The 27,925-nt window shown below is 33.0% G+C and overlaps 1 protein-coding gene across 5 annotated transcripts; it reads right to left on the bottom strand.

Moving 5' to 3' along the window:
- Positions 1-225: 225 nt before the first annotated feature.
- Positions 226-26,317, bottom strand: LOC120773588 (rho GTPase-activating protein 190). 5 transcript variants are annotated; one of them, XM_040102579.1, is made up of 19 exons: positions 26,112-26,317; positions 24,158-24,314; positions 22,969-24,101; positions 22,481-22,774; positions 19,180-19,553; positions 15,152-15,734; positions 14,735-14,913; positions 14,426-14,668; positions 8,210-8,275; positions 7,295-7,420; positions 7,175-7,222; positions 5,798-5,955; positions 5,526-5,730; positions 5,250-5,468; positions 5,136-5,191; positions 4,696-5,080; positions 1,308-1,439; positions 1,095-1,239; positions 826-1,024 (listed from the first exon to the last, which is right to left on the bottom strand). In XM_040102579.1, exons 2-19 carry the CDS (start codon positions 24,305-24,307, stop codon positions 826-828), a joined length of 4,695 nt encoding a protein of 1,564 aa, XP_039958513.1. In that variant the 5' UTR covers positions 24,308-24,314; positions 26,112-26,317. The 5 variants fall into 5 exon arrangements, with proteins under 5 accessions (XP_039958514.1, XP_039958516.1, XP_039958517.1 ...); XM_040102580.1 differs by lacking the exon at positions 26,112-26,317 and having other exon boundaries at positions 226-1,024; positions 24,158-24,307; XM_040102581.1 differs by lacking the exon at positions 26,112-26,317 and having other exon boundaries at positions 7,175-7,219; positions 24,158-24,307.
- Positions 26,318-27,925: the final 1,608 nt, after the last annotated feature.

Here is a 27,925-nt window from a genome sequence, read left to right as displayed (position 1 = left end):
TTTCGAGGTTTGTTAAAAGTGTATTTTCCCATTGCAGAATTTATAAAGCAGTTCCACAATTTGACTTACGTTGATTAAATAAGTGATCTAACATAAGCATTAACCGGATACATACAAAGAATTTCAGAAATAAAAAAGCTTTCGAACAGCTACACTGAATTTTGTTTTTTTTTTCTTTCTTACCTTTTTAAATTATATCCGCAATTTAACCACTAAACAGAAGTGTCGAGTTTGTTTGGAATTATTTTATTTGTTTTTATAATGTTTGTGCTTTAGATTATGACGGATATCCGTATGGATTTCCGTAAATATCATAATTTTAAAAAATATAATTACACCAAATCGCGTTGATTACGAATGCATAATTTTATAAGGTATATCATGAAATAGACACACATTTATACAAATCTTTCCATTATCTATTTTTTTAGGTATATATATGAATGAATTGTTTTTTACATTCACATTGTTAGTACTTGTCAGAAGTGTTCCTTTTGTTCCTTTGATAAAGTTTTTTCAGCCCAATTTATAAGAACAACATCTACAATAATAATACATCCAAATTTAAAAAATATATATATAAGCATACATACACATGGCATAGATATTACTACACAACTCGTTAAACATACATACAAGACATTTAAAACATTTATAGCTTAAATATAATTTAACACATAATATAAATTATTATTTTAGACGCATATTCGAATATTCTTAATTAAACATCACTTCACACAACAAATCCATTAAAACACAGTTTCTTTATATTCTTCCACATAATAACATCTAAAATTAAGCTTTTACGCTGGAATATATGAGTATTTAAACCATAACAAAAGCATCTTTTCCGCAAAACAAATATGGAAACTGGTCAATCATCGTCTGCACAATATCTTCTAAATATGGCCGCAATTGCTCAAAATGGCTCATATCCGTAAAGTCAATAGGAATCAGAGTTGGCCACCAACAAATTGCCAAATTTTTGCTATCCATGCTATTTAGTTTCGAATTCTCGGATACACTACAATAATACAAAAATTGTGCCACATGACCTCCTGCAACTCATTTTGATGAAATAGTTTTATACTTACTGAACAAAGTGCTCGAATATGTACTTCAGGATCATAAAATTCATGGGCGGTAATTTCTGTAATAAAGTCTTCAATAATATCAAACGACAACTCCGATCCGTTTTTACTTCCACATTGATTTTAGATGAACCAATACCTCGAGAACCTTTTAAATGAAAAGTGTAAGTAAATTTGTTAAATTCCACAAAGAAAGAATATGTCAATACACATTACCTGCAATATCTTCAAGCTCCTTAATAATATCTTTGCTAAATAAAGGAGGTAAACGCTTGGAAAAGAAGTCTTTTAATGCTGTTGCTACGGCATTAACTGGAATATCAAGCACATCGATTACAGTGTGTGGATCTGAAAGATAGAAAAGCACAAAATACGACAACGTTTACCAATTCATATAATTTTAATTACAAGAGTTTTATGTTTTGAAACAAACAAAGTATTGCTGAATACAATTTGGAAACAACCCGGAGTTCTTTCAGGAAGAAATCAAAATATTAGTATATCAGTGCAGGAGTAAATTTGCACAAGTGCTCTTTAAGCAAAAACTCGCATATAATTTGACGTTATGACCAATTTTATTATGCTTTAATATACTAAGTGTTTACTAGGTCCGTATAGTAAAACCTTCAAAGGATTTTTTTATGACCTTTTAAATTTTTTCCTTATCTTGATGTTTTTTCGCTTAGTTGGAAGTTGTTGAAATCCGGATGTCGGTCTGTCCGTCCGTCCGTCCGTCCGTTTATTTGGACGTAATTTTTTTGGAAAAGTGGGCGTGGCCCCGCCCCCTACTAAGTTTTTTGTACATATCTCGGAAACTACTATAGCTATGTCAACCAAACGCTATAGAGTCGTTTCCTTGAGGCATTTCCATATACAGTTCAAAAATGGAAGAAATCGGATAATAACCACACCCACCTCCCATACAAAGGTTATGTTGAAAATCACTAAAAGTGCGTTAACCGACTAACAAAAAACGTCAGAAACACTAAATTTTACGGATGAAATGGCAGAAGGAAGCTGCACCCAGGCTTTTTTTTAATTTAAAATGGGCGTGGCGTCGCCCACTTATGGACCAAAAACCATATCTCAGGAACTACTAGACCGATTTCAATGAAATTCGGTATATAATATTTTCCTAACACCCTGATGACGTGTACGAAATATGGGTGAAATCGGTTCACAACCACGCCTTCTTCCAAGTGACAGCTGTCTGAAAAAAGACCCAAAGCCTCATTGAAAATCATACGTCTATAAAAAAAACCAGCAACTTTATATTAAACAAGTACATTCGGGTATTGCGCAAGTTTTCACCCGACCTTAATTATTCTAAGTACAAATATGCTCTCCCAATTTTATTAAAATAACTCACATATTGGCCGATATATGCGGTTTAAGTCACCCGGAAGTTCGAAAATCGTTGCATTAGGTACATGGGGGCTAAGGGTAGTATTGAGTAATTGCTCTAAGCGAATTTGTTTGTTGTAGCTTTAGCGGTTTAGGAGATATCCCAAGCGATCCCCTGCGCAAAATTACAGTTCTATATCTTAATTTAGTGCTCAGTTATGGTATTTTATAGGGTTTCATTTAATGGCGTTTGGTGGGCGTGGCAGTTGTCCGATTACGCCCATATTTATAACCTAACGTACAAATGTCGAAAAAATGTTATGTGCCGTATTTGGTTGAAATAAGTCGATTATTTCTTGATATAGTATTTCTTCTAAAAGTGTGCGGTGCCACTTACTATTTCTTCTTCTTCTTCTTTATTGGCGTGGACACCGCTTACGCGATTATAGCCGAGTTAACAACAGCGCGCCAGTCGTTTCTTCTTTTCGCTACGTGGCGCCAATTGAATATTCCAAGCGTAGCCAGGTCCTTCTCCACTTGGTCCATCCAACGGAGTGGAGGTATTCCTCTTCCTCTGCTTCCCCGGCGGGTACTGCGTCGAATACTTTCAGAGCTGGAGTGTTTTCGTCCATTCGAACAACATGACCTAGCCAGCGTAGTCGCTGTCTTTTAATTCGGTGAACTTTGTCAATGTCGTCGTATAACTCATACAGCTCATCGTTTCATCGAATGCGACATTCGCCGTGGCCAACGCGCAAAGGACCATAAATCTTTCGCAGAACCTTTCCCTCGAAAACTCGTAACGTCGACTCATCAGATGTTGTCATCGTCCATGCCTCTGCACCATATAGCAGGACGGGAATAATGAGTGACTTATAGAGTTTGGCTTTTGTTCGTCGAGAGAGGACTTTACTTCCCAATTGCCGACTGAGTCGTTGGATTTCGGGTTTGAAATTAAATGTTTCTGACGCAATTATTTGTTGAGTTATCGTCCGTTTTAGCAATTTTCAACATAATCGGTATATGCGGACTGGGCGTGATTGTCATTTGATTTAACCCATTGTTACAGTACATAATGGTCAAATGGTTTCCTTTAAGCAAATTTGGTTTTAATAGCTCTAGTGGTTTGTGAAAAATGCTTATTGAACCTATTAAAGTTTAAAGTTTTCAGCCACAAATGCTCCTTTCCACTGCGATACGTTGTATCGATTGATGGTTTTGTATCTTAAGTTGGAGCTTTTTGATGACTTTATTTTGCTACATCTATCTCGATTAGTTTTAGGTGTTACATAACCGGACACCTTCCATAACCGGACACCTCCCATAACCGGACAAATTTCAAATTTATGGGCGATACCAATTCCCATAACCGGAAATGAAAACATTCCAATGACCGGACACGGACATTATTCTGGTAGTATTTCGTTCAAATTATTTCTATTAACCGAACAAAAACACTGAGACGGTGGGTGTCCGATTATGAGGAATTAATTTATTTTAAAAAAGTAGTTATTCGAAGTTACGTACGCTTTAAGATTATCGAAGTAAATTAGGCCATAATAAGCAAGAACTTCTGTAAAGATTAAAATTTTACTTTTAATTTATACTTTAGTGAAAAACTATGAATACTATATGACTATGATATGGTTTTATTCTCCAAATTTATCTGTGATTTGAGCCAGTTTCTCAGGCTCGGTTCTTCAAAAACCGAGTAGATTTGTTTTTTGTCGAATCCAGCTTGCGTCATTATTTTATCGGGACTTTTTCCCAATCGCCTAAAAGATTATGGAGCTATGGTCGGACTTGGCTTATTTCGGAAATAAACTGGACATAGTCTTTTAGAACTCGAATTCGAAACATCTCCAATTGCACAAATACGCACAAGTCAAAGACTTATCCTCAATGAATTTTTTTCTCTTAGGGTTCTTAAAATTCCATTAGAGTAAAAAGGAACTACACATCATTCTTGTATTAAGGGTGACAGTGAATTCGACAGTTTAGTTTTTTTTGTAATAAATATAAAGGCATATGGGCTCAATTCTAGATCTTGTGCTAAAAATAATGAAACAAAATTAGGGATTTCTATGTTTAGAAATTATTGACCTTATCGTCACTAAAACCGCTAATCTCTTAGGTCAACTCGCCCAAACGCAAATGAAATCGAGTTGAGTTGTAATAGGGTCAAAACATTATGTTGAAAATCCTTAATGCAATGACTCAATACACTCAACATTTTTGTGTTTTGTCCATATTCACTTACCTTCTTCGAATTTTTGGAAAAGCAAGTCAACATGACCTCGACTTCCGGGTACTCTATATATTCCTTCCGAGTCAAGACCCTCTTTCTCAATAAATTCGACACATCTTATAAGGAATGTTGGGATTTCATCTTTGTCCGATATTAGTAATTTTCCAAAATGAGATTCAGTATTGTCTGTTAAGCCTTTGCAAGCTTGCTTCAACTTTCGCTTGTGTTTTTTCTCTTGTTCCTTTTCCTTTTCTTGCAATTTACGTAGTCTTGCATTGTCTTCTTTCAACCGACGTTTTTCCGTCTTTTCAAACTCCTTCAGAGATTTCGGATTAATATTAAATTCTGTCAAATTGTCTGTTCCAAACAAATTGATACTTTCAGGAACCATGGAATACTATACAAACAACATTAATTAAAAAGAAACTACGTAAAAATTAATATATGCTTACATCTGGTGATTTATCGTTCTTTACAAGCTCATTGGTGCAATGTTCGGCCGATTTTTCTATGGAAAAGTAGATATGTGAATCTATGCATAAATAACTAACAAAAATTTGCCTTACTAGCATCTGACACAGCTCGATGATAATGTTGAGGAATCTCTGGTGGGCTAACATAGGAGCCAAAGAGTGGAACCCTTGGTGTTTGTACGGGGATGGCAACTTTCTTTTTCTTGGTTTTCTTGTTGGTCTGAGGTTTTTTATTAATCTTGTAGTATGAGCTATTCTGCTGACGCACTTTACGTTCGGTTGAACTTGCACAGCTATCCGACTCGGTACAGTCTTAAAAAACACATATTTATTAAAAGTTTAAAGGCACTTTGGAGTCGTAGTACAAACCTTCATTTTCATAAATCTGTTCGTATTCAGCCAATTCCTCTGAATCATCTTCGTCACAATCAAGTTGAGTATGATTAAAATGCTGATATCGTTTTGAGCATTTATCAGCATCAGAAACTGGCAAAAATGTGTCACCTCCAAAATTCATTTTAGCTACTGCTTCACTTACGAGTTGAAAGTTTTTCATATTTAATTTACCGGGTTGCTACAATTCAAAATCATAAGCATATTAATTATTGCTCTTTTTGAGTATATATAAAAACACTGCGTACCTTTAATGTTTGACTGGGGCCTTTTGGACGAATTTTATTTAAATTAGAATCAATGTGACGACGACCAGTTGTATAAGCATGGGTGGAACCACTAAAGTTGTTCCAAATGGAATTTTTGTTTAAATTTCTTCGTGGTTCATTTTTATCTTCCAGCCACTCTGCAAAAATAAGTAAATTTATAATATCACAACATTAGAACTACAATAATCGATAGAGAGAGTTTTAAAACTATGACAATAATGTAATATTAAAGAAATAATAATTAAGAACAAACTAAGATCTAAGATATAAAACAGGGTAAATAAATGAAAACATCACAAAAAGTATAATATAAGAAATGAAATCAAATAAATACCGAAATCATTTGCATATAAATTGTAAATTTTTATACATATTTGATTGTTGCTATTTGGAAATCGTATCTGTCAAAACGTTTCAAGTGAAATAGATAAATTTTAGTGAAATACGATATTATACTACATTATAAAGGAAGCAGTGTTCGCAGTGCGTGATTCAGGCGGAATTATTTTTTTTTTATAAGTATAGTATAACAGTCAAAGCATAAGTTGTAAATACTCAAATTATTTGATAAGATAAAATATGATTGAACATACTCAGTTTGTTTCTCAAGGAGTTAAATTTCTGTAGATGCTGTTGCTTTCATCTTACTCTAAAATTTGTGGCGTAAAAGGAGCATGTTTTATATTTGCTGTTTGTGCTAATCAAAGACGAATCTTTTGAGAAAGCATTCCAAAAATTCCTCCCTCTAATTAACTGATTTTACAGAAATTTTCATAAGAAATATGAATAATTTTAAGTATTTTGTAAACTATTTTTAAAAGTCCGCTTCTAAAAATATATAAATATATTAAAAATATATTTATGCCTACATCGATATTTCCAAACATGAAAACCATATTTTACAAATTAAACATACTTTTTTTAATTAAAATTTAATGTTTACTGCATTACCTAACAGTTTAATTATATGAATTTCATTCACAAAAATACCTTTTCGACGAATTTGTATGCTATTATATTAGGGTTTACATTAGAAATTCGCTATATGGTACTTGAAATCAGGATGTTGAAAATAAAATACGAAGAAAATTTGCTTGGCGATCAGTGAACTCGAATTTTGGACACGAAATATTAAATTATCTAGCTTATGGAAATTTTATTTTATCTCTTACAAGAGTATGTATTTTGTGATATCCTCGTTTATATGATTGTGTATGGAGCAAAACTATTTAAACAGTGAAAAACAAAATAGATAAAGGAAAAAATTGTATGAAAAACGGTGAATAAAAACTTTTAAAATTCGCAAAATTATAAGAATCTTTACAAAAATGTACAATAAAACAAGCTTAAATCAACCTGCTTCATGTGTGGCCAATGAATCCTTTGATCCACTTACATCAGCTGCTTAATGAAGGCATGAAAAAATAATTAAGAGCATTAAATTTGCACAACTTTCAAATTAATAAAATAGATTACATGTTATTTCTTCCAAACTAGACTCGGAAGCCGATACGAATTGACTCTTATATGTACACGTAATGAGTTGATGATCAGGTGGAGCTGGCTCTGGAGGAGTTGTTGGAGGTGGGAAAATCTGAAACCCTTAATAGCAATTTAATAGTTTACTGAGTTTTCTAAATTACTCATTTTGATTGAATATAAACAGTATAGACTAACATATCGATGAACTTAATAAAAAAAACTAAAACATGTAACTTAAATTAACTAACAGAGACTTCGACATAAACATACATATTTAAATTGATTAATAAGCAAAGTTAGCCACAAATCACAAGATCAGTAATCAGTATGCGTCATTAAAAGTTTTTATTTATTTAAACCAAGTTACATATTGTGGATGGAAATGATTAGCGGATTAAACATAACTATGAATATCAGAATAAAGTATCATATTTCTTGTGGTTCAGAAAATATTTTCTTATCAAATTAAAAAAGCTGACCGATCATTGGTACATAGCTCGAAATAGTCCCAGCCAAACTGTGTTTTGTTTTAAATATACACAACACTACACTAATTACTATTAAACACAATTCCAATGTAATGTATTTTTTTTTTTGAAATATATAAATAAATCATGATGGTTTCAAACAAGAAACCAATGATCCAAATTATGATAATGGTTTACATCTCTCGAAAAAAATATAACGATATAATTATAGAATATATAGGCACATCTAAAAATTAGTTTTAATATTGAATTCTAATTTTGTATAAATTGGCCATAATACTGAATAATAAATAAAATAAAATTAAATGAAAATTATTATAATTTATATGTCTGATATATTCATTGACTTCGATAGTTTTGTGATTTGTGGTGAGCTTTTACTTATCAAATTAATCAAACATATATTCTCAACATCACTTACTTTGGTGATGGTGTTTCGGCTTTTCGTTGTCGTCGTAAATTTCATCTAAAGATATGTCCCTTTCCTCTGTATTAGTAAAAAGAAATATGCAAATCTTATCAATTAGGGTAAAACTCAAAAAGTATATTATGTGTACATATTGCTAAAAAAAGATTGTAAAATTTTTTACAGATATAAAATGCGCCAACGAAATTAATGTCATAATCCATATATGTATCTTTCGAAGAATATTTAACTTCAAAAAAAGAAACGCATACAATTTCAATGTCTGGGGATGTTCGAGTCTCAATCACTGCGGCAATATTGCAAAGCATCATATTCGACACAAAAATGTAGCGACTTTTGCAAATGTCAAACGTTCGAGCAACTCAAATTTTGACATTTCTTGCGCGCAAATGTGAAAAAAAACGGCATCATCAAAATTTATGATGGAAAAAATGAGGCAACCGAAATCGCTCTTTATTTTTGTTTATAACTAATTATTATCATTAATTGTGTTTCACGAGACATTGAAAATATGATAAATATACATACATATATCTGGAGGATAAAATCGAATTGTTTTAAAGAAGTTTTGCGATTTTACTATTGCCCTCTTCTTTAAAATTTCGGTCATAAGGCACTTTTTTACGCAGAAAACTTTGTTTCCTTGCTTTTTTGTATTTAAGATAATTATACACCAAGTTATCCACTGTTAAATTGATTAAAAATTCAGTTTTAAGACTTCTTAAACTTCACTTCTTCAATGCACCTGCACACCGCGCAAAATATTTGCAAAATATTTGTTTAAGTATCAGCTGCGCATCTGCAAAAAAACATCAGGGTTGCAATATTGCCGCAGTTATTTGCTTGCTCGAACATCCCCTCTCTCTTATGTATATTACCAGGCTTTTAAAATATATTTCTGTTCCATATTTAATTTTTTAATATTAACAAATTTGAATTATACGTATATTTCGTGATTTGGCAAACCCAGTGTAACAATCTGGCGACTCACAAGTGAAGTTTGACATTTTTGATACATTTTGACAGTTACTTAAAATATTCATTCCGGCCAAAAAATAGAATTAATTCGCGAACATTTTCGCGCGATTATTTTTTACACTTTTCATTCATAGCTCATCTCAGCAACAGTGCTTCGATGAACTTACCAAGTTTTATTGATGATATGGTTAATCTAATCGAGGCGTTGTGCCATTTTTATTGTTTTTCAAGAAATTAAGGCAACCAAACACCGAACACGTTCACTCTTTAGCACGACAATACGAGCTCTCACACATCGACTGAAACAACTGCATTTTTGAGCATTTAAAACATTTTTTTGGTGAGTAATCTATCTTAAAATCTTGACTTGGCATCTCAATAACTTAATCCCTTGCAAAAACGAAATAAACTAAAACTATGTTTCCACCAAAAATTTTCAGTGATTAGATTACATTTAATCTCTTCACTAATCTAGCTGTTCTAACTGCCATTAAACAGATGTTTTCGCCATTCAAGAATTCACATCGCTTAACATTTATTAAAAGAAAACATTGTTATATAGTATTTTGTTATAAAAGCCGTCTTCTTTTAAATATTTTCTTTATAATGGAAATAATGGACGCGTTATTCAGATGAATTCAGATTCATTGCGTTTAATTCATTTGTTTGCTTAAATTTTTTTCTCCTTGGAGTGTCTAAATCAGCTGTGATAATGGAATAGATTTCCATAGCTGACAAGTATATGGCGGAAAATCAGCGTCGCACCGACAAATTTAGAGTGGATCAGTTTCAAATCACTTCGATGAAGTGGTTTTGAAGTGTCATTTTTGTATGGCGAAACTTTGTTAAACAGCCGAAATCGTGTGGTTAAGTGTCGGTCTGAACATGGTATAAGAAGTCAAGGTTTTTCCACACCTGAAGAGACGAAAACTTGAAAAAATAATTCTCTGAGACATATGAATTGATGAATAAAGGAAACTGGAAATATCGATTTGAAAGAGGTCATCTAGAAGATAGTAATCGTGCTGAATTGATGGAAAAAGTCCGTGTAATTATTGGTATTAATGCGAACTTTACTACGAGGTTGGTTGTGGCAGATCCTAACTTATTTTCGATTAAATAAGGATTTTTTTTTTTGATATAAAAGAAGGAATATTTTCACAAACACAATTAACAAAAACATTATGCACAATTCTCCGTTTCCTTGCTGATAGTAGTTGTCAAAAATGCAATGGAAATGATTTTTAACTTTGATATGGCACCAAAGAGCATCTGTTGTCGTTAGGAAAGTTCTTATTATTTTTCAACAATGTGTTTACGTGCAATAGATTAAATTGTAAATGACTGAAAAAGACTATAATGCTTCAAAGGTTTCATTGTAAGCGAAAAGAGCATTTCCAGGATTGGTTGATCGATGGGACTCATATTCGCATCATTTGCTACAATACTTTAATTTTATATTTCTATTTTCAGATTTTGGCTTGATTTCTCTTCAAAAATGTTTTCTTTTTATACATATATACTATATATTTTTCCAAAACCACTATTTAAAATAGTTTATTTACCCATTTCCAAATTCGTTTATTTTTTTTCGAAATAAACTGCACGCATTTTCAACTATAACTGCTACGAAATAGTTAACCCAACTGGCACAGGATTGAAAAGCGTAATGTTCATATCGACAATACTAAATTTCAAAACTTCAAATAAACCGCAGTTGAGTTGATAATCGGAATAGGGACTTTTTTAACTGACAAATTCAGAGACTTGCAAGTTTATAATGCGTCGACCGCTTTGGAAAATGAAAAAAAATTGTATTTAGGTCGGAATAGTTAAAGAATTCTAATTCAGTGTCAAAGAGGACACCAAGTATTGCCTCATTTAACAAATACCGTTATTATTGCTTTACGCGGCAGTGCGATGTGAAAATATTATTGCGTCGGTTGGCACTTAGCAGCTGTTATTCATAATATTTGCAAAACATTATATGTGACGAGGACTGTTTGAGAAGTCAGTGGTGAATTGTGGAAAGTATATGAGTTTTACGAAAAAATGATATTCGCTAATTCTTCGAGGTTACGTTTTTCTAATGGAGAATCTTAGGTTAGGTTGATGACAATTGGGTCCTAATCCTTCCTAACAGCACGAAGAATTACTTCAACTGAAAAAATCAATCCGAAGCTTAATTGTCTCCACGTTTCTAACCTATAAATAAGTACGGAAGGTTCAAGTTCGGGTGTTACCGAACATTTCATCCGAAAATTGCATCTTCCAAGGATCTAAGGGGCGGAAATACCTTCAGGTACATAAGTTTTGTTAGTTTTATGAAGTCTAGGGTAACTAGCTCATATATTTGCAGGTATATGCGGTATAAAGTCATCCGGAAGTTCGAAAATCTTTTTATGAGGCATACGGGGACTAATGGAAGTATTAACCCGATTCACACACATATATACCACTATCAAGAAATTATTCTCTTTGAATTTCAATTTTAAATCCGACACTGGAGTCAAATATTCAGTACCTATGGGCTTCAAAGATGGAGAAGTTCTCGCAAGTGAGGAAAATTCTCTGAACGTTATTCACTTAAGAGTGGCCAGAAACGATTCTTTTTCATATATCTCAAGCAGCTCACGACTTAATAGTTTTATACCTGGGTAGCCAGAAAAACATACGTTTGAAGGCGAGCTAATGTGAAAAGGCGAAACATCCCTCCACAGAGTTGTGTGTTGGCTTTGGGACCCGCCACGTAAAAAACCCTTCAATGAAAAGATTTTCTTCTTTCAGCCTTGGATGAGAGAAGATACAATCTTCTATAAGAGTATACAGCTGCTGGCGTACGCCGATGATGTTGACATCATTGGCCTCAACAACCGCGTCGTTAGTGCTGATTTCATGGATAAGGAAACGAAGCAAATGGGTCTGATAGTGAACGGGAGCGCAATGAAATATCTCTTGTAATAAAAAAAAAAAGTTATCGCATTCGCGACTAGGCTCCCACTACACTGTTAACAGTCGAAGTCGTAGATGATTTCGTTTATCTTGGAGCCAGTACCAACAACAATCTCAGCCGACTAATCCAACGCAGAATCACTCCAGCTCTGAAAGTATTCGACGCAGTATCCGCCGGGGAAGGAGAAGAAGAGGAAGACCTCCACTCCGTTGGAAAGACCAGATGGGAAGGATCTGACTACAGAAGAAGAATTGTTGGCGCGCTGTTATAAACTCCGCTACAACCGCGTAAGCGGTGTCTACGCTAATAACGAAAAAGTAGGCGCTTCAATAGTTTTTTTTGGATTTGGACAATTTTTGGCCATATGGTGGCATACTCTAAAGGAATTATTGGTGCATAGTTTTATCCAGTTATATTAAAGCACCTTGATGTGTACATCCGAAAGGAAAGTATCGCATGGAATATAAAATTGTGTTATACGGGAAGTAGGGTGGATGTAGTCGGAATTCGCGCATTTTAACACTATAATATATTAGACGGGTCTAAAAAAATGTATTTTCAACTGAAAGTGGGGAATGCCACGCCCATCCTCAAATTTTTCCCTCAGCTCCATTGAAGCCCTATCATATCATATCGGGGATACAATTTAATGTCTCTAGCGTATTTAGTTATTGATTTATCGCCTGTTTAGTAGTTTTTAGCAGTACCGTTTAAGGGGGTATTCTTGTCTAGGATTTTGAAAAAATCGAGTTTTTTTTGCATATCTTGAAAGTTTAGACTTTCAAAAATATGACCTTGGAAGGATTTTTCAAAATTCGTCTTATTTTCGGAGATACAGCCGATTTGGTGACGTGGCGTCCGTTTTCACTAGAATTGTCTCCTAACCCACGATTTCTCAGTTTCTACTGGACCGATTTACTTGCAATTTTTATAGAGTCTTCTTTATAGGCTTGTCTATGGTTGCAACTAGCCCCATCCCCAAATTTTTATTTTTATTATTTTTAAAAAATTCGAAATAGTCAGAAAAAGTGATCCAAAAAAACTTTTTTTTTCAGGCAGTCGCCATTTTGTGAAATTTTTTTTTTTTCCACTTTTCCGTAGTTCCGGCCATTGCGACATTATTCTAGATTAATAATATTTTTTTTTTAGTTTCAGATAACTAGGAGGGTTGAAATTATGGGTATGGTCACGTGGAAATTTTTAGAGACCCCCCACTTCGTCAGCTCATAATTTTTGAAATTTTTTACTTTTTTTAGTTTTTATTTTTTTCTGTACTCTTCTAAAATTAACAAATAACTAATAAAAAAATGGATAGTAAAAATATGAATTGCCTTTTTTTTACGACACTTTAAAAATTACTTAAAAATCATGCTTCTAGACCAGAATACCCCCTTAAAGACGTTGGACAAGGGGAGTCCGATTACATCGATTTTTTGGATTGTAGATGGGAGTGCTAATGGAATTTTCTGATCAATACGTCCCTTAACCACAATATATCTAATTTCGCACTATCAGTTGACTTTTTGTCATATATATCGGCTAATGTGGAGGTTTAATATAAAGTTTTACCAACATCTATATAAAAGTACTTCGCGGTTTTGATCCGTACATGTTGCAAGAACATAAAATGTTCGGTTGCACCCGAACGTTGGTCTTCTTGCTTGTTTATCTACCGATTTGGTCTTATCTTAGTTCATCGAAGCACCTTTTGTTTAGAGGAGTGGGTCATTGAAAGTTTAGGATGATTTTTCGTTCAGCAATTTAAATGTCTCTTCCGTAATAATGGTCCTTACTAATCGATTTAGACCAGGATGAAAGCATTGCTTGATAATTGTTAAAAAATTATTTACGAAATGGTTTCCTGCTTAATGCTCAAATTAAAACCAGCAAAAATTAAGATTTAATAATACTATCAATGAATAATGAATGACAAAAATATTTTCGTCTGTTAAGGCGAATAATAAAATTATATTTGGGACGAAGACCTAAGCAGCCTGTTTCAGTTTGTTTTCTAGTCAGCCTGTATATTTATTTACAGGTCACATTTAAATAAATTATATTATTTATAGAGCTGGTTATATGAATATATAATAACTCCAGCTTTTATTTTCTCTTATGCCAAATAAACTACTTCAGTCGTATATTAACTAATATACTGTTATTGTTACTGTTACTGTTACTGTTATATATTAACTAAAGTACTGTTAAAGTTTTAGATTTTTGTTAAAGTTTGTTTATGCCACAATTTTTATATCGCATTCAGGAAAGGAAAGACTTACCGTTTAGTGAATTCAAAGATCTAGTTGGTAACATTTCATAGTTTTCACTTCCAGATCCATCCGTACCCATAGTGCTAGATAACATATAACTTTCATGTCGTGGTGGTGGTCGTGGAAGCTGATTGACTGAATTCTCTAGCGTGCCTTCTCCAGAATCCAACGTTATTGACTCTTCCACATGCAAATTTTCAACTTCATATTTATTTTCCCAAACATTTTTCAAAAATGGAGTATAGAAAGCGACTAAAATAATAAGCAAATTATTATTAAAAAATACACAAAACCTATATCAGAGCATAATACACTTACACTTAACATACTGATCGGCAGAAAATGTCATGAAATTGCCCTTACACCTGTCAGCTAATGAATTTCCTTCCGTTATTAGAAATTGACAAATTTCACTATTGAAAAATGCATTTGCACCTCCACTTTCCGTTACGGCAATTATTTGTAATGGAATATTCGAGTTTTGTACAGCTAAAACACTAGAAATGCATAGAAGTAGCTATGTTAATAATAATAGTAAACATAAAATTCGAAAAAACTTGTTAGCTGAGAAAATGTAATTCAAATGTTGTTTACATAGTATTAGTCTTTCTCAAAGAAGCACATATTGTTTGTAGTTATTATTATACTAGTATATATATATTTTTTAATACCATGTTGCATAATTACATTCTTCAGAAAATCTCTTTTATTAATTTTGATTAACGAAAAAAGTACCTTAAATTTGAAAGTGATGATCGACGTTTTCCAGAATAAAAATAAATATATCCATGAATTAATTCCTCACGATATTGGTTTATTCCGTGATAAGATGAAAGGATGAATTCAATTCGCTTTTTTGAATCTCCTATAAATACGTCAATCAAAATGGAATGTTCTGACGATTTACAGTTTGTCGATTCGGCTATTAGCGGGTTTATAATATTTTCAATATCATATTGATCTCCACAAAACATACAAACAAGTATTCTTAAATCAATATGATTTGAAGAATACGAATCAAAATTTTTCATCTCTGAAAGTCTTAAGGATAGAATAACAATGTTAAGAATGTCGTAGACATATTTTTGTTGATTTTGTTGATGATCAATAAAATCGCAGTGTAGCATTTCGGATAATCGTAATCCTTCATTACGCAGGTACTCAACTTCGTTTTCTTTCAGATCCTGAGGTTGATACACCAAAACGATAGGCAAGTTCTCAAATTTGTCCTCTAATTCCAAATTACATAATAAAGTGCGCTCCAAGTTATCTTTCAGCGTTTCAAACGACTGTTGATTTGAGTATACACAAATTAACCCTAAAATCGAAAATAATATATTTATACATACATACATAATGTTACGGACAATAAAATAGAATCATCCATGGTTTTAATTTTCCGTTTTAAAAAAAATATGAATTTGATTTAAATTCAGAAATAATATATTTTTATTATTTACTTCATGTCAAGTGATATTGGTAGTAGTAAAAATATTGGAAAAGAACAATTCATAAATATTACAAAAACAAAGGTAAAATACATATTTTAAAAATTCGGAGGAGAAAAAAATAGAATTAAAATATCTTACATTACAAAAAGTATTTTTTTACGAACTATGTAATAGAAAAATTGTTAGTACTTTGTGGTGTACGCTTTATCGTCTAATACAGATGCACATCTTCTATGTATAGACCTAATTAGGCTACGGAAAGTGTGGAACAGAATACCAGACGTCAAAGACCTTTTCTCAGAGTTCCGCCGTATTTTTCGGTTTAACGGGTCTAATATTTTCCTTAATTTTTCGATTGGATTCACATCTGATGATTGCGCTGGATAACGCTAACACCAAATTGTCAAAATGCAAGGCGAATTCCATTCAGCACATGGATGTATGACCTTATCTAAAATTTTAACGTATACGTATATGGCGTTCATGTTTTCAAATATCTAAAAAATAGGTCCCATGCCACAATATGAGAAAGAGCTGCAAACCATTATATTGGTGCCACGGCGTTTGATCAAAATAATTTTTCATTCAAACCATAGAATGCCGAACCATTTTTATACAGTTGCTACAGAGTATTATAAGTTTTTTCACTTATAGGGTTATACAAAGTGCGTTCCAAAGTAAACAGGACATTTTGAATCTAGAGGGCCCCCGGATGGCGCCATCTATATCTCGACTAGTGCGAAACGTTTCAATTAATGAAATACGTTTATGGCGATGATTGCCTATCCCTTAGCAGAGTGCACGAGTGGTTTCAACGTTTTCAAAGTGGTCGTGAGGACATAAATGACGATCAACATTTGGGCCAATCAAAATCCGTGATCACCGGAAATTCCATCGAAACTGTGAGTGAAGTCATCAAAAATGAGCAGAAATCATCATTGAAATTCATGGAAATGGAATTGAACATCTCCAAAACATCAATTTATCACATTTTGACCGAACATTTGTGCTCACGAAAGGTGTGTACACGGTTTGTTCCACACAAATTGACTGACAACCAAAAATTGCTCAGAATCCAACATTCGAAGGACGATTATTTGACCAAAAATCACATTTTAACCATTAACCGGTGATCACTCCCCGTATTCACTTGATATAGCACCGTACAACTTCTTCCTTTTCCGAAAAATGCATTTGCCCATGAAAGGAAAGCGTTATGCAGACGTAGAGGCCATTCAAAACGCTTGCACCGGCATACCGGCGGCCATACCGGCCAACGAGCTAAAACGCTCGTTCGACATGCTTTTGGACAGTGCAAAAAGCTGCATTGAAGCAGAAGGAGACTATTTTGAATAAAATAAATTGATTTTGCCGAAAAAACTATTTGTTGTGTTTTTAAAGTCCTGTTTACTTTGGAAAGCACCTTGTATACATATAAATTATCAGGGTGACGAGAAAAGTTGAAATCCGGTTGAAAGCCTGTTTGTCCGTCCGTGCAAGCTGTAACTTGAGTAAAAATTGAGATATCTTGTTGAAACTTGATATGCAGGTTTCGTAGTACAAAAAAAATTCGGGTTCGTAGATCGGCGTAATCGGATCACTGCCACGCTCACAAATCGCCATTAACGGAAAACCTATAAACTAAGCACCTAATTAAGGCATAAAACTCATATTTGGCATAGGGGATCGCAATGGGAAAGGGCAGCTGTGGGAAACAAGTTTTGGAAAAGTGGGCGTGGCTCCGCCCTCTAATAAGTTTAATGTGTATATCTCCTAAGCCGCTTTAGCTACAACAACCAAATTCCCTCAGCGCAAATACTACAACTTCCACCTATAGTGTGAAAATGGACGAAATCGGATGAAAATCCCGTTCACTCCCCATATAACGGTACTGTTCTACTACTACTAAAGGCGCGATAAATCAATAACTAAAAGCGTCAGAGACGTGAAAATTTCCCACCGGGATGGTATGAGGAAGCTTATTAGAGCAGGTATGAAAATTGTACAATGGGCGTGGCTCCACCGATTTCAGCAAAATTTGGTGTGTGGCATTTTTTTTATAGTATTATGTCACGTTCTGAAAATAAGCGAAATCGGACGATAACCACGCTACTTCCCATATAGCCCAATTTTAAATTGCATTTGATTCGTACAGTTTCCAGTACGCAAATCAAGAAGCAATTAATATAACGCGTTTAAACTTGGCACCAAAAATTGTTCAAAGCCAACAAAAACTCCCCTAGGTACCGAATATTTAGAACCCAGTACCTATAGTTGACTTTTGTTAGAAAATATCGATCAATGTCTGAGATATATAATTGAAATTCAAGGATAGTACTTCTCTGACAATGATATGCCTGTATGTCAAAAATAGGTTAAATCGGATCAATACTTCCCTTAGTCCCAATATATCTAATATAAAGATAATCGAACTTCCGGGTGACTTTGTACCGCATATATCGGCCAATATGTCTGTTATCTCAATGAAAACGAGCTAGAGTGTTTTACTCATAACAGTGTGCCAAAAATAAAAAATAAATTTGAGCGAAAACTTGACTTACCAACCATATAACTAATATCCGACTGACTTTACTCTATATGATTAGTTTTTGAGTAAGTGACCTGTTATTAGTATTTGATATTGGGAAAAATAGATAAAATTTGTTTGATACTACCCCAACTTCCATATACTAAATATAATGGATTTCGTTTTTCTAACAAACTTTATGTGTCTGTCAGCATATTATATTATTACATATAGTATGTATGTATATGTATATAAAATGCTTGGATTTCGATCCCCAGGTTGACGTTTTACATCTTAAGGTATTTCCCTTGCTTTGATTCCTGAAATTTGTAAGAGTATAAAATGTTCGGTTGCGCCCGAAGTTAGACCGTCCTAAACTCATAAAGGACACACATATTCATTGCACAGATCTAATTAAGTTAATATAACGCTTTTTAAATTAAGTTTTTCGTTTATGAAACCGTTTCGCTATTGATTCTATTATTTTATCATTAAGCACAAGGCACGCTATTTACACTTTTTAAATTACAGTTAACTGTAAAACTCGACAATGCTATCCTTTTCTATTTTTTAGAAGTACATATGATTGCTTCTGTTATTTTGCAGAAAAGTTGCTTATTTCAAAAAATTGTACCATTGTACCTAAACAAAACTTTGATTCTATTTTATTGTCCGTAACTGTATATACATTTATATATATCCGTAACTGTATATATATGTATATGTATATATAATTATATAGTGATATATAATACAAGCTAAATATATTTTTTAAGAAGACTTACCACTCGAATGTACATCAATTGACTTAAATGCTTCCATATCTCCATTGGCAATGCGATAATTTAGGTAATAGGTTTGGTTCTCATAAACATATTCCCCTTTAGATCCCGTGCACATTCGAATATCATTGAGCAAATCACTTGCAAGATGTTCGGATCCTACTATTAATAAATTTAAAGTTCTGTCGGAGCTCGAAGACTTCCAGTTGCTGGAATTCTTCTGATTTGGCGACTTATCGACCAAGCATTCATCAACTAAACTATCAACGCAATTATGGAAGAAAGGACAATGCTCGCGTATGGGGCAGTGTATAAAGCCCAAATGTTGAAATAGAATCACCCGTCTCTCCTGATCAAGTCTGTCCAATATTTTATACCTGAAAAATTTGTATATTGAGTAGAAATTTGCAATTATAATTGTGTCAAACCACGTCAAGTGGTCCATGAAAACTTCGCAAAATCTCCGATTTTGAAAATTAGCAGTTCATTAGGGAGGGGATCAGACGCATACCCCGTGATATAAATATTTCGACAAAATTCTTTTTTTTTTTTTTGTTAAAGTTATTGAAGGTTGAAATGTAGAGCTCAATAATATTTAAAAATTATTTTCTCATAAACTATTGGAAATAAATCGATGAAAAGTCAAAGAAAAATGTTCGTGCTACATTAAAGATATTTTTTCACGATCCATTTGTTTAGATAATATTTTACATAATTTTTTGCTAAACAATTTTTCATGTGTTCTTCACGTTAAAATAAACTGAATAGTATGTATGCAGATTATTAAAGGTGAACGCGGCACAACGCGGTGTCACATTCTTCAATAACTTTAACAAAAAAAAAGAATTATTTATATCACGGGGTATGCGTCTGATAACTCTTCGTAATGAACTGCTAATTTTCAAAATCGGTGATTTTGGGAAATTTTTATGAACCACTTGACTTGGTTTGACCCAATTTATATCAATAATCAATGTAATAAAGTGCTACTAATGACACACAGATACGTATGTATGTATATCTCGTATTGAAAAATGAACTGTAAACCAATATTATTAAATTATTTAAAGCCGAGGTTATATATGTAATAATACAAATGAATTTATATATATATACATATATATAATCTCGAAAATGTTGTTATTATATTTTCTTATTTTTCGCCTTGAAATTGGTCATTATTTGGTGAGAAAATAAAAACGTAACAACTAAATATTCATACACACTAATATAATTACATAATTTTATTTTTATGTACTAGTTTTGCATTACATATATGAAGTCAATCAGTATTCCTGATTATTAACTAAAATTCACTCATCAATGGCTGTATGGTGCCCGAATGACCCGGATTTTATCAGGCTCTTATTCGAAGATCTAACTCTGCTTGCATCGGTAAATAATAAATTAAATTTGTCAACACCCTATTCTACCAGTGGAATATCCTTCTTATTCAAGCTAGTATTGAATTGAAAAGCCCGGAAGAAATTTTCTGCAATACATGCAGAGAATGGAGCCATCATATAGGGTGTGAATCACAACTATTCAGTCTGATTCGATAAAAAAAAATTAAAGCAACTACGTTTCAGACACTGTAGTAGGTTAAACCACTAACTATCCGGAAAGGGCATACAAAACATATATTCTACAAACATGACACTAATCACCTCTTTGCATACCCTATCAAACCAAGCCACCTAAAACAACTCTATCTAGTGTCGAATCCCATCAAAATATCTCTTTTCCTATAACTTTTGTAAGGTGACTGCGTTGACAGTTAATTTTGAATCTTATCCCAAGCAAGGCCTAGACATTCGGAGACCACAAAAACAACATTGATCTTTAGCCAAATAACGAAACTGTTCTTTATAATTTAAATATGAATTTATTTCGTTTATGCGGTCTGCACGCCCACATTTGATGAATACTGTGCAAAGTTAAAGTAGACTACGCGAGTATTTCGATAATTACTACCATACAGTAAGGGACTAAACTATTCATGAAATATGAATATGTGTTATAAAAATAATATTGTATGAATATTTTTGTGCTGTCTATGGTGCATGTTATTATTATTAATTAATATTACTCTGACAATCATTTTTCTAGTAATGGCACTTTATAATTTTCGTTGAAGCGAAAATGTGAGGAAATTTGTGTGAACATTATTATTATTAAGTAAATATTATCTTTCTAGTTCTTTTAAAGAAAATATATACACAAATTTTTAATTTTTTAGTTACGTTTAATGGGAAAAGCTATAAAATCTTCTATCAGGCAGAAGACATTGAAAATGATGTTTCATATGGAAAATTTTTTTGAAAATATAAAATATGACTCGGCTTAATTTACAAAATGAAAAAACAATGTAATTTTTTAGTTCCCTAGAAGACTGGTGGTCGTCCAAAAAGATTATCTCCGACAATAGCAATAGCCAGGCGCCTAATCGTGTCTGGGGGCCTATTCTGTAACTCGATTCGAAAATCAATTTACTCGAATTCGGATTTTTTATATTCTGTAACTCGATTTTCGGATTTTCAACCCAATTTTCGAATAAAATATTCGTTAGCTTTTGAGTTGTAGAAAGCAAAAACGAATATTGTATGTACGTATTTTTTCTGGCACAGGGTGGTACAACTTTAGCATAATGATAAAGTAGATCCGAATTTCGAATAGAATACATTTTCGAATGGAGTTACAGAATAGGCCCCCTGGTGCTCTGCGGTAGATACTAATAAAGTTATTAAGGATGTTCATGAGGTTGATTTCTGTCACAAAACAATTTGAAAATAAATAAACATAGTCTGAGTGGCAAGAGTGTTGATAAATGAGCAATTCTTAAGTCAAAAATATCGTAAAGCTGATTTAAAATTCACTAAAAATTATGAACATTTTACCGTTCATGACTCGATGAAAATCACTTGGTCGGATAGAACTAAAATTAAACGAATAGGGTTAGATGAACGCTGAATCCCAACATACTATGTCAATCGTTGAAATTTGGTGGAGGATCACCCTTGGCGTGTGGATGTTTTCACGGCAGTGAGCTAGGTCTACCATCCTAGAGGAATAATACTTTCCAAGTCTTGACATATTTTGGTTCGAGCGTGGACAAGGCCATATATTCTTGTAGGCAATGACCTCAAGCGTCCCGCAACATAACAACTAAATAGTTTTCATGCAATGCGATTTAAACAGCATTATTGGTCTACCGTCCGTTAGAGCCTTGTTTGAGATTTTGTGACCGGTTTGGTGCTGTATTTCTATACATATTCTATACCTAGAAGTAATATATATAATTTACCTGGAATCGTCTTGTATAAGATCTGTAATTGCCCGAACATCTTCTTGAGTAATAATATCAACATTTTTAAACTGCTGGAAGAATTGTGCGTTTTCTAACAATAGTTCTATAAAGTTTTGCTTGCTTTTCTCGATAATTTCATCTTGATGAATGTCATAAATTTGTTGGCAATCATGTTCTGATAAAGCTTCAAAGCATTCACGACCCATGAAAAGCACGCGCACCTCTGATAGCTGTTTACCTGGAGTCACAAAGCCAGATTCTTCCAATAATAGTTTAAATTGATGCTTCCATCTAGGACATTAAAAACAAGAATTTAATATTTAATTAATATATAATAAAAGATAAAATAAAATTAATAATATTACAGATATGGAATATGTACACAATTGTAAATTATCGTTGGGATTGTTGTAAGTAGAATGGAAGCGATCGAAATATTTTGAATATTTCATATTATTTACAATAAACAGTCTTAACACACTTACCCAATTTTTTTCTTATCTTGCTGCACCGCATTAACATAATTTCGAAATATTGTTTCCGCTTCCGGAGTATCCAATACATCGAATGGAACACGAACTTCGTCTTCGGTTTCTTCCATATCAACTAATTCAGTCCATGAAGCTTGAGGGCACTCAAAAAAATGCCGATCAAAATCAGGATGGCTTCTCAATATGCCTTTGGCATTTCCCCATATATTTTCATCTACTGTACCCAAAGAACTTATGTCGGGTAAAAGATACTCCAATACACTGGCAAACTTATCAATATACTCATTGAGTTTCTTATTTAAATGATCATCACGAAGCTTTTTCATATGACGTCTGAAGAGCTTTTGACCAGCTTCTACACCAAAAATATTTAAGAACTCTGTCCATTCTCTGTACTGTGCTAATATTTTGGATCCCTGCGACCAAAGCACATGGTAATCAATTATTTGGTTACGGATTAGTCTCGTGACAGCTTCAGAACGTGTGTCCAATAGTTCTTTTCGTGATTTCGCAGCCTCATAGTATGAAGTAATTTTTACACGACTTTTTACTTTATCTATAGTTTGAGCAAGAAGTATAAAAGCTAAATCTATATTTATAGATTCATGAGAGGATGTTTCGACCAATTGAACCAAACCCTTATATTCCTTACGCTGGCAAATTTTTTCGGCCTCTCGTATATAAATTTCATTGGAATCGTCGTTTTTAGTTGTAACGAGCACAACTGGTTTCTTATTTTTCAATATATTTACTATGACATTGTGAACAAAGTCAACTTGCTTTTCAACCGGTCGATTTGGCACAGGACTCACATCAAATACCACAATGAAACCATCTATACTCAGTCGGCCTTCGGGCATTATTTTTTGTTCATACTCCTTCTCGATCCCCAACTGGTTTTTACATATGTACATAAGCTTTTCCGCTGAAAACACCTTAGTGGCAATACAACGCTTGTAATATGGTTCCATTTTCCCAACCTTAAACGGTTGGAATGTGGAATCATCCATAAACTCCGTCTGTTCAATTATTTGGAAATTATAATCCACTCCATCTTCCGTGGTTTTTCGCACATCTCCCCAATATAAGAAGTGATCATTGTTAACAATTCGTCCACTAAAGTCACTCTACAAATGAAACACATTTATAACATATTTTTATATGCCTTCTTTTGGTTAGCTACCTGACTCAACACTGATATGTGATCAATAAAGTAATCATCGGCCATCGGACGAATGAATCTGTTGCAGAGACATGATTTTCCAACACCAACTTGACCCCTATCCTTTTCAGTCCCCGAAAGACCTATTACGGACACATTAATCTGTTTCATGATTCACCTGTTTAAGAATTATACAACAAATATTTTTAAAAAAATTACGAAATAAATCCGGTTTAAAATAATTTCTATGATGTATACTTATACATACATATATGTATGTATGTATTTATTAATAAGTAATAATTAGTAATTAATTCATATAAATATTTACACATTCGAGGAATATTTTGAACTGCATCTGCTTCTTCTATTGCAGTAAAATAGTATATTTTTATAAAAATACATATCTATATATGTATGTGTCCATTCCCACAACCAGCCGAAACAATCCCGAACTCTTTTGGGCCTTAAATTCGACAGTATTTCTCCAAATTATTCGGAAAAATTTTTTGCAGGTGCAAAACAAAAAATAAATAATATAAAGTAATTAAAAATCTTGTGCATTAATGACACGTATGCGACTTTGTATTATTCCTGGTAATTTTTATAAGCATATAAATTTATCCTGCTTTCCACGCCCGCTATCTTCGGCTCAGGCACTAGCAATCATATGGATAATCAAAAAACAAACACTCTAAACCGAATGTTTGGATGTTAAAGTATTTTGCCGACCACTGTTTCATCGATTTATTTTCAAAACCAACATATGTAAAGTTTAAACTCAGATATTTTTAAACTTTTTAAAATCAATGTTTACATAGATATGAACAAAACAAAAGCATATGATTTTTGTTTCGTATTAATATAATTTTATAAGCTTATGCTGTCACGCAACATTGTGTTGTATATGGAAAACGTTTTTTGTTGTTGAAACTATAAAAGGTTGTATCATTCTTCTACCATTGGGAAATAAAAGCCAATTTAGAACCGAGGCAGGAAATGGTTGATAATCGCGTTCGTTATCTGGTTTTTAAGAGTAACAAGTAGAAAAATATAAACATAGCTGTATTTGTGGCAAAATTGAATAACACCTTTTGAAAATATTAAAGGAATATCAACATAAAAAAAAATTGCATAAAACCCGGCGTTAACTGTAAGAATATTTAATCCATTAAATGCTCCCAAAATAAAACATAACAAAACAATAAAATTTTGAAAATTTGTTAATAAGTCATATTAGAACCATCAAAATGTTTATGCATGTACATAGTTTTATATAATGTCGTAGTTGACGTATTAATAGAGAAAACAATATTTGAAGTGAAGGAATTGAATTGACTTTCGTACTCTAGTATAAAGCAATCCAGCATCCAATTTTTATTACATACATAAGTACTTCGCATATGATAACGAATGGAAGAGCCAGAAGTTGGGCAGAATAAATTGTAGATGGTAAAATAGAAATGCTTTTAATTTCATCAGTATCAAAATCACTGAATTGAAAAGGAGTTTTAGAAAACTACAAATGCCAAATGTAGTTGATACATTCCCTAAGAAATTTAATGGTAATTGAAAAAATAAATTTTAATTTATATATATTCAGCCATTGTGTACATTAAGCTCAGTTATTAATTGTCTGAAGTACATAATTTTTAATGCTTGTGTGAATAATCATTTATTTCCGAAAAATTCAACAAATATACCAAAAGGAAGTATGCTACAGGTAAATTTATTAAGAGTACATACAAACGAGACTTAATGTGACACCACAGGACAGCCTTTAGCTCAAAGTGAACAATGCATTTTTTTACAAACCCGTTCTTGCGCACAAGTCACAGGTCTTGAACATCCAGACACCAATATCTTTTGCAGATATTTTCCAAGTAATTTTTACTAATTTTATTCGGCTTACTCAAAGATATATAATTATTGTAATTTTTATCGTTTATATACAGATTTAAGTATTACTGCTTACACTTATTATAAATTAAATTGCACTATTTACGACTGCTCTCCTTGGACACAGCCTATATAATTACAAATATTTAACACCGCCACTTTTAAAGTATTATTTATAGTAAAATAGACTTTGAGAAATGTTTATAAAATTTTATAAAACCTTCTACCGAACTAATACTCAATTGATGGCATTACAGAATTTTTCACTCTTCATCACATTTACGCCGCCCAGTGAAAACAAATATGTCCGAATTAAATCCGAATAAAAGTACCTGTAAGAGACTTGCCACATTTTTAAACCAATAAAATGTTTAATAAATTTCCACATGGAGATGGCGCTGTACGATAGTAAATTAAGAGATGTTAATGAATGAGCAAAGAATGTTAATAAATATAGGAATGTTAGCTCAGACAGAGAACTTAAAACATAATCGTATTATGTATACGCATGTGGGCATTCAGAAATTCCAATCATGATTTTATCACTTACATATCAATATATTACATGTGCGCGCATTGATCTGCATGTTCATACATTCATATATACATACTTATATGTACATATATTTGTATACACTTCCGAACAAATAATGCACAAGCATACAAACATACATATGCGTACAAATGTGAATATGTCACCAACAAAAAATTGAAGCATTGTTCTACAAAAACAACAATTGTCTAAATAGCAGAAGCATCACAAGTCAATATGGCAGCCGAATTGGCGAAGCTCAAATGTAGTAAATTTTACAACAAAAACGATTTCATTCATAAACGCAGGAGCAAATTCTACAAGCGACCTCGCTTCATTCATAAAAACAGACGCCGTAACATCTCCCCGAGCATGCCTTTGCCAACAAGCGTCTTATCGCGACGATGGCAAAAGCTAAAAATCATAAATTGAATAACTTTCTGATGCTTCTTCACAGAAAGAAGTGACAAAAGTGGCAACATAGCCGTTGTCGATTTATAATATTTGTATAAAATATTTTTCCGTGACTCGCAAAAATCTGCGTCGATATGTATGTACGCTCATACATCTTCATACAAATTTACGCTGGTTTGTAGGCGGAGCTGTACAGCGGCAAGGGAAGCGGTGACAAATGGCGGCCATTCGTTTATTTTTTTCGGCACAACTTGGATTTTCTATCATCACACAAGTGCTGAACACAATGAGCGCCACAGACTGAAAGCGACCTTTGTCAAATACTAGAATACACACGTTCTTAGGGACACATTTATTGAGGCAGCTTCACAACTATATAACTGTGTCCTTAAGAACGTGTGTATTCGCGGTCAATGTGTTCAGCACTTGACTCTTTGACAGTTCTCTGCATATACAGAGTTATCATCTGATCATTCTCCCGTACTAATAAAATTATACGAACTTCCCATGATATTGGAGTCAAAATTTTCTCTAACATCTCATAAAACTAAGTGGTTGAAGTATAGAAAATATATTAGCAGCCATCTCAATATTGATTGTAAAATAAATACAGGAAGAGACATTGATGTAAGACTATTTAATGATGTAATAACTAATGCAGCTGTATTGGCAACACCAAAAAGAAACAAGAGACCAGTTGGTTTTAGAAAGATCACAAATAATGAAATAGAGAAGTTTGTAAATGAGAAAAGGCGAGCTAGACGTGAATGGCAGTTAAGTCGCTCCTCTTCAACTCTGCTTCAACTAAAATTTGCTGTACGTAAGTTAAAGAAAACGCTTAAACGCGAGGAAGAACACAACCCTGAAAATTGTATAAAGAAACGCTGTCCAAATTCTAGCAATAATAACAAAACTCCCTTAGGAAATCCCAAAAGTCTTTTAAG

The sequence above is a fragment of the Bactrocera tryoni genome, chromosome 4, assembly GCF_016617805.1.
Source record: "Bactrocera tryoni isolate S06 chromosome 4, CSIRO_BtryS06_freeze2, whole genome shotgun sequence".
Taxonomy (NCBI): Eukaryota; Metazoa; Arthropoda; class Insecta; order Diptera; family Tephritidae; genus Bactrocera; species Bactrocera tryoni.
This window is presented reverse-complemented; position numbering and strand designations above follow the sequence as displayed.